Source organism: Geospiza fortis, unplaced genomic scaffold, assembly GCF_000277835.1.
Source record: "Geospiza fortis unplaced genomic scaffold, GeoFor_1.0 scaffold396, whole genome shotgun sequence".
NCBI lineage: Eukaryota > Metazoa > Chordata > Aves > Passeriformes > Thraupidae > Geospiza > Geospiza fortis.
The window spans coordinates 1,140,433-1,149,265 of NW_005054345.1; the positions used below are offsets into that span (position 1 = coordinate 1,140,433).

At 35.3% G+C, this 8,833-nt stretch overlaps 1 protein-coding gene across 4 annotated transcripts in view; it reads right to left on the reverse strand.

The window, feature by feature from the left end:
* Positions 1-836: 836 nt before the first annotated feature.
* The window catches only part of EPS15 (epidermal growth factor receptor pathway substrate 15), a 47,410-nt gene continuing 39,413 nt past the window's right edge, over positions 837-8,833 (reverse strand). For 2 of the 4 annotated variants that reach the window (XM_031058573.1, XM_005422939.2), the window contains 4 exons: positions 8,130-8,206; positions 7,472-7,634; positions 4,601-4,779; positions 837-2,744 (listed from right to left, as the gene is read on the reverse strand). In XM_031058573.1, the coding sequence (XP_030914433.1) occupies positions 2,598-2,744; positions 4,601-4,779; positions 7,472-7,634; positions 8,130-8,206 (566 nt within the window). In that variant the 3' untranslated portion in view covers positions 837-2,597. Of the gene's footprint in view, positions 2,745-3,997; positions 4,035-4,600; positions 4,780-7,471; positions 7,635-8,129; positions 8,207-8,833 lie in introns of all 4 variants that reach the window. The other 2 variants (XM_031058574.1, XM_031058575.1) reach the window with 2 other exon arrangements.

Sequence of the window (8,833 nt, forward strand, 5' to 3'; positions counted from 1 at the left end):
GGATATTACTGACTGATGGTTTGTCAGCTGAGGAATTACAAGTTCCTTCCCACCTTTTCTGTGATAACATTATGCTGTCTTTCCTCCCTTCCTCTTTACTTCTGTGCCTTTTCTAATTTAAGCCTCAGAGGTCCCTGCAAACACAATTCTGCAGAGAATTCAAGAGTTCAGTAACACTAACATGGGCAACTAAACTCCACTCTGCCTACCACAAAAGATCAAAAAAGATCTTTTATTAAAGAAAACCACTGTTCTCTTCCTTCTTATAAGAAAAAATAGATGCATCTGAAAGCCAATCTTCATGTTCACTCTGGTAAACAACAGAATTAAATTCAAGAGTATTCACTGACATGATATAGAATTCCATAAGAAGAAAACAGGACTTTAGTTGCCAATATTTTGAACAAATATGTTACTTTCCCAACCTTACCCTCTGTTATCTAAATCTGGTATAATCTAAATTACCATTCTGTCAGTATTGCAAACACAAAACCATGAGGTTGCACATCCCTGCACACAATGACTTAGAAGATTCAGGCTAAAGCACAACTAAAACACTCCAATACCGAAGTCATAAAGTTACTAAATATTCAAATTCTAAAACAGCCAATTTAAACTTAGGTAGGTAAATGAAACTGTTGAGAAGTTACTGGGGAAATAAGACAAGACAACACAATTCTGCCACTGGATCCTGTTCCTGTGCAGGTGACCCATGGCAGATGTGTCAGGTGGCAAAGGCCACAGACACCAGGCTGCAGTCAGGACACCTCACACTGCATTACATTCACACAAGGCTTTACATCTCACAGCACCCTCTTGAAAAAACAGGCAAACAGTTCACATTTATGTACTTAAACTTTATTTCTTCATAATTACAGGCTATTGTTAGAATTTTTAAACAAAAGGGAAGTCTATAAATAGAGGCTAATCCCACCTGAACAAGTTGTTTAAAAAAAAAACCAACAAAACAAACAGTTAAAACTTCATAAAGTAATGCCATTTAGCTCACAGCAGTGGTTTGTTGGTAGTCTGAGTAAAAGTCCTATAGTCAGAGTCAGTAACATGAAATGTAACATCAAATGACTCAAAATTTTAAATCCCATAAAGGAAAGCAGGAATATATATATAATATATACATATAATATTGTGTTGGTCCACTGAGTATACATTTTTAACAAAAGATAAGAAACTATGTAATCCAGTTAAGCATATGATTTGCAAGATTAGTGTACACTCATTACAAAGATGTATAAGTTATAACTATTTAATACTTGCAAAATTTTAAGTTACTTTTTTTTGAGCAGGTGTTTAAATGCTCATCTCCCAGTGCAAAAGAAAAAACCATCCCAGTCAGGTTACTCATTTTTTCTTGAAGAATTGAAAACCCTCAAACTCATGCAACAGCAGCATTGACAGGTAATGGGAAGAGCTTAAATATACTGAAGTGTGGCTGAGTTCTCCCCCTTTGCCCCAGTGCTTTGTGTTGAAACACTTCAATTTCCTCAAAAGAAATACCACAGGTTAAAAGTGCAAGGAAAAAAAACCCTTCTAGATGTTTATGCTGCTGCCATCCATTTTTCTTAGATAGGGCAAAAGATTATTGTTTTTTGGAATTATTTTAATGAAACTGATTTTCCAAATAGAATTCATTCAAAATGAACAATAAGTTATTTTCATTAAGTTATTTTCATTAACATTCTATCAATCCTACTCTGACTCAGTGACCATTCAGAAATCATTCAGTTTAAGGTGCAACTATCAGTTGGCATTCAATAAATTACATATACAGAAAACAACTGTGGTTAAAAAAAATAGAAATCAGACTACCTGTTTTTTCTTTCTATTTTAAATCCTATTTCAAATGGAACTCATTAACTTGCCAGTTCAGCTGCATATTTCACAGGCAAATGTGGCTCAAATAGCAGTGGGGTCTCACAATTTGACAGTCACCTTAGCCAACAGCAAATGCACATCAATTTTCAGTTTAATTGCTTTATAAAACAAAATAACAGGTCTGTCTTAAAACCTATGATCATGCAGGAAAAGCAATAAAGGTCTCAGAAAGACATACTCTTTCTGATGGAGACTTCATGAAGATTATGTTAAACCCAACATAAAATCTTCAATGAGGAGAAAAAGAATCTATATGCATACATATAAAATAAAGCACTCTCCAACTCTGGCATTACTAAAACCCCTTCAGAAGAATAAAAGGTTTCCAGTGACTAACTGCTTGATGGGAGACAGTCAGCCATGACAGAATAATTGCTGTGTTCACTTTATGCTCAATTACCAACTGCTGATAGATTACAGTCAAACCCCAATCTCTCTAACTGCATTTTAAACTGATTTGCTTTCAGCTGGGAAAAGTACTTTGCTCTCCTGAAAACTTGAGAGAAATTGAATGCTAAACTTAACAATTATTCAAACAATAACCAAAAGGATTAAATTTAGCAGAAACATTCACATCACTTTCAGAAATTTAAAACCTTTCATAGTTTCTTGTATATATGCATTTTCTGATTAACATTTAAATAGGTTAGGTACTCAGGTAAAGGGACAAAACAGTTTACGTCAGATAAATCTTATTCTAAACTTCATGCTTCTGATATTTCAGATTTACTGAGTGCAATAGCCAGTTCCAAGTCTTCTTGCTCTTGCTGTTTTAGTCTTGCCAATCTTTCTTTTTCTTCTCTCTCACTTTCTCTCTTAGCCCATTCAATCATGTCTTCCTCAGTAGAATACTGCAAGTTTAAAAGACAAAATAAGACAGATTAATAATACAGTGATAATTATTACTGTCCAAACAGTCAGTTTAAGGGACAATTAGTTTTTCAATAATTGTACATATTCTAGTCTTCAAATATTACTTGTTTTGTAGTTGTAATAGACTACATTGGATTAGTCTAAGGTTTAACTACTAAGAAGTGCACTGAAGCCATCAAAAGGATGTATTTTAATGAAATATGCCATGTTTCAAATTTCAGTATTAAGTTTCTAAAACATTACTGAGCAGAAAGTGCTACAATTTAAAGACAGTTTTATTTGGTTAAATACCAGTCCATACAAGAAAACCTTTGAATAAATCAGGAGAACATTTTGCAAAGCACACTCCTATTCACGCTGTAGGCCATCCTGATTTATCCTGCTTTCATTAAGGATGACTTTTCCAGGTGAAAATGACTGCAAAAATTTAGCTGTAGACTGACTGTTTCTGAATGTGCAGATGACAAATACTGCTGCCAAGAAGCAGCAAAATGATAAGGGTAACTGTAGAGTTAGAAAGCTGGTAGTAATACAGAAAAAGGTCAGCATGATATTAGAGGGGAAAAAAAGAACATTATTTCCATGTATATTGATGAGAACTGATTGTGAACTAAATACCTCTGGTACAATGATTATAAATCAGAGAGAGCTAAGGGTATTATCTTAAATAAAACACAAAAGATTATGCTAAAGTTTCTTCCTAGCAATCATGCAGAAAAATTAAGAGGTAGGTGAAGCCCCTGTCCTCACGGATGTCCCAGCATTAACTGAAAGGGTTAGAGGTTAGAGACTCCAACTCTCTGCTTTGAGCTGCTTCTTGGGGAAATAAAAGCAGAAACACCTGAGTTTTCTCCATGGTGCACTCAGTATTTTCAGTAACTGCAGCTGGAAAATAACACTATTTCCTTCACAAAGATAATAAACATTTTTGCCACTCCTCCAAAGTGGCTTCTCAGTCTCCCTAACTACTGCCATGGATGGATAACCACATTTCAGAAGTTACCATGCTCCAAGACACAGCAACCAGTGCAAGTCTACTTTGAGAGCCTGACAATCCTTAGTTTACTTCAATCAAGCATGTAGCTTATTAGGCCTGAACAGAGAGAGCAGTATGGTCAAGATACTGTAAATGCAAATTGCATTTAACAGGCTTGAAAGTGAGATGATGCCTTTCAAAACTTCTACTTGCAAAAGCTCAAAAGAAAAAAATAATATATATACATGCACAAACCTTTAGATTTGCTTCTACTGCTTGGACACCACGACTTCTATGAAATGAATTCTGGTTATAAAGAGACACTTACTATTTTACTTCATTGTGCATAAGTCTGGAATTTACTAACCATTCAAAACTCATCAAATTATATTTCATTAACATACACTGTTATGAGGCTGTTTATCAATATTTCAGTACATTAAAATTATGACCAAACAGTTCAGTGGCAGTTAAATTAAAATCACATTTTGGTTTATTTTTAATTGGGTAGTTAACAGCGTGCTTGTTATAGATTTGTAATTTAAATCTGCCGTACACATTGATAAAATGGATAATCCCTAGAACATATTTTTGAAATCCTCTCCTCTAAAAGCTAGAAGGTCTCTATGAAAAAAGGCATAAAACCAATGCAATTTAAACATTAACTACAACATTTTGCAGCATTTTGTTTTAGGACAGCCTCAGCTGTAAATTAAATGTAAACACTGTTTTAACTGTAAGCAATATCCCTTGTGTACATGGGATATGTTTTAATAATTTAAATTAGACTGAAGATTTCAGTGTGAACATTTCAAAGCTGCTGTTATACTGAAACAAATGTAAAAAGTGTTTACTCACAGTACTGAAGTTTGCAAAATTGTTGGGGTCAGCCTCTTTACTGATGCTGGTGGGAGCAAATGGATCACAGAATAGATCTGCTTCTTGTTCTTTGGGAATGTCTGGGGTGGGGAAAGGCTGAAATGGGTCGCTCGACTTAAAGGAATCTGAAGAGTCTATTTGATTGATAGGTCTTTTCCCTTAGATTAAAATGAATTTAAAATTAATTTCAGATAGCAGGTAATAACATGCCAAAACTAGTAAAAAAAAAATCCATTCAAAAGCTACTTAGAATGCAACCTCTTCCCACAAACTAGTGGAGCTGTAGTTTTAGGGGAAGGGTTGCCAATTTAAAAAATGAGGGTACAGCCCACACTTTCTGAAAGGGTAATCAGGTAAAAGGAACACATGTATGTTAATGAGTCAGGAACACAGTTATATATAAATTAACTGTTTTGGAAAGAGAATTTCTAACAGTTTTGAGCACCTATTCTGTCAGCATAGTATTGTTTTGTGGTTATCAGCTGTCTTCGATCCAGCAAGGCTCTATTATTATTTCTTCAGATCAAGTTAGCACAATTTTATTCAGAGAGCAGAAATACATTACATTTATAAATTTTGAAAACACTATGTCCTCTCCCTATGCTAAGACCAGGAATTTCTGCAGTTTAAAACAAGGAGTATGATAACAAGCAATCACAGGCTGAGCTGCTTTGCTAATTCTTGCCTAAGAAGCTGCAAATAAACAGATTCAGGGACAAACCCCCACTTACTCTGTTGGGTTTTTTTCAAATTAACCCCAGTCAAATTTCAACACCATTGAGGACATTAACCCAATGACTTCCAAGAAGAGCTGAGCTGAATTTCACCCCACCACTCCCTCTGTATGTTACTGTTTACACAAGAGGTTTCAGTGCAGTTTCTTAAATTCTACACCAGGTTCTACAAGTGGTTCCACATTTGCAGTGGCTGTATTTTAGAACTTGTTTCTGTTTCCATTTCAGATTAAAACTACAGAATTGAACAAAGGTGCTTATGATTTCACATAAGGCTTTTGAAAATAAAGCTAAAATTACTTCATAAGAGCAAAAGAGATTCTTATCTGGCAATTATTTAGAGATTTGGAGAACATCCCCTGGGAAACATATGATTTACTTAGACACTTCCAAGCTAACCCTGCCATCTCTCTCACTGATGATGTTCTATTCACATATCACTGATGATGTTGTGCTGCCCCATCCCTGGAAGTGTTCAAGGCCAGGCTGGATGGGACTTTGAGCCACCTGCTCTAGTGAAAGGTGTCCCTGCCTCTGGCAGGGGCTTGGAACTGAATGATCTTTAAGGTCTCTTCTAACCAAAACCACTCTGTAATTTTAAAGTTCTGTTATTCACAAATAATGCCTGCCTCTTTCTTGAAAAATGTGGGGGAAACATCTCCAAGTGACAATCAGGGAGTTTTATTTCTGCATGGGAAGGACTAATAATTGTAAGAATACAAAATACACAATCACCAAATTTTCCCCAAAATCAAAAAAATGGGAATGTTTATCAGTATCTAGAGAAGCAAGAGAATTCAGAGGCAACAGCCCTTCTACACACTTTCCAGTAGAGAGAAGAACTACAAGAAAGATTTTTAGGTACTTCTTTGAAAAAGCATTCCATTGTTTCAAATCAAACCCAGGAAGTAATTAGAAATAATTACATTTAAGTAAAGAGATTTTATTTCCATTATGAAAATAATTAATTGGGAATGGTTATCAAGATAATCACATTTTTAGTGTGCATAGCAAAACCACCTATTTTTTCCTAATTATCTGTTATTGAGGATGCTGCTGCTCCACCTAGAAGCTTGCCTTCCAAAAGTGCACCACGACACAGCCATCCCTTACAATCAAGTCAGAAATCCTTTTTATGTTTAAATAAGGACCAACATCAAACATTCAAATTGTCATCACTTGCCATGTCAGCTGTTTTAATGTTATTTACAATGGAAATTGCAAGGCATTAGCATGAACCAGATCTCACACCAACATTAGAAACGAAACAGCTGAGTTTAAACTTCAGTATGAGCACTCCTGTATCTACTGTGCTCCCCTTCTTTAGAAAAAACCATGAATGCATGTTTAACTTTCATGCCAGTTTCTCAAAATACCTTAAGACTCATCCACTTAGTGTAACAGTGAAACAAATGATGCAGTAGAGCTTTTAAAGAATGAAACAGAAGACAGAAATTTTTAAAGGAATACTACAAATATATTTTTCTATGTTTGCAAAAACAAATTGAGAGTGAGAAGCCTGTTGTAACATGGCCTTGTTGCAAGCACACGAAGGTGTTGCTATGCATGATAATCATTGCCTTTTCTGGAAAGCAGAGTGGTTTGTGCCATGGAACATCCCAGAAACTCCTCTATCACAGAGGAGAAAACAGCCCAGGGAACTTGGCTTTATTACTGTTACTGCTACAGACCTCTGGCAAGGCCACCTAGAAGAAGTTAACCTGAAAATCTAAGCCAGTTCTTTAACCCTATTTAATTCATTTTGCATTAGACCCATCTGTGTTTGCAACATATAAAGCACACTAAATTCTCACTTTAAGCATAATTTAATTCAAGATTCACAGTGTAGCACATTAGCCACCATTTAACTTGCAGCTATGCTGTGTTCTTGCACACACTGGTAACAAATCTTTTTTCCTGTTTTTTAAATCCTTTGTTTCTTCAAACTCCAATCCCAAACACCATGCAAAACTTTGAGGAAACAATCAGGAATGGACTTGTTTCACATCTTGCTCATTCATTTTAAATTGAGACCCTTTACCCTCACCTCATGATTCCTTTCCTTCTGCCAACAAGAAACAGCTGATTGTTTGCACATCTCAGTGTCAGCTCTTACCAGGTGGTGGAGGACAGGGCCTGGTGGGAGTTCCTGTCTTAGGGGGCAGTGCAGGAGGAACATCCTCATTTTTAGCTGGTGCTTCCTCAAATAAGTTTTTAGTTATAGTGACACTGCTGACAGAGCCTGATGTGGAAGAACTAAAGGGATCCTCATTGTTGGCCTTCAAAAAACAAAATAGCAAAACACACATTTTCAGTGCAGTGCTACCAGACATTCTCTTCAATAATACAATATTAAATCAGAACTAAAAGTTTGGACTAAGACTAAAGAAAATACTTTTGTTTGTTTTTACACATATCCACATACTCCAGAAGATTGAACAGAAAGAAAAATCAGGAATGGTTACTGTGCACAACACTATAGAAAGCAGTTAAACATGCAAAGTAATACTTTTGCTGCTAAAATCAGCAAATCTACAAATAAATAAATAAATTATAGCATCACTGGAAATAGAGAGAAAATACTTATCAAGCCAAGAAGATTACATTGCATTCTTCACAGAATTTCAGGACAATTTGCTATCAAGACCTCTTTTTCAAGCAAATCAGCCATTATAAATGTTTAGTAGTGGCAAAACTGTAATGAAACTGAATAAGCTTTGCCTTGTCACTGCAGTTTCATGCATTTTCTGTGAGTAGCAGCAGCACCACATTACCTTGGAGAGCGTGCTGAAGTCAGCAAAGCCACCTTCAAAGGATTCACTTCCAAACAGGGAGGCAAAGGGGTCTGTAGCTAAATGCACACAAATCAAGCCAACAATAAAATTAAAAGTTAAATATAAAAGACTGAAAATAAAAATTCTCACTACTATTATTACTATATAGCAACTATTACATATTTTGCAACTTAAAGTAATTCAAGTGAAGTGTTTTATGTGGTGAGCACTTCAAATTATTAAGTACCTTTTTCAAAAACTCTAAGTGTCAACTTCCAATTAAGAACAATAAATCTCCTGAACAGGAAGTAATTCAAAAGAAATACTGGTAAGTTTTCCAACATCAAAAAAATTTAAATTCCACTGAAAGTATCAAATAACTATGCAACTGGAAATGTTCTACTGAGATGCATGTATGTATACACACAGAGGTGTTTTTTGTGTGCATACACCCATACAAATACAGACATATATATGTATATATAAATTTATATGTGTATACATATATATATATATATGAAAATGAATCAGAGTTCTTTTCTGACTGCAGACTCACTTGTGGAATCAAGTGGAATTAAGTACCTGAACCTCATATCATCCCAGTCTAATTCAACAGTACCTTTTCATTCTCATGTGCCTAAAATATGTGAAAGCCGCTACTGTACAGTAGAGCAGGAAGTGCCATACTCACTTCTGCATCTCTA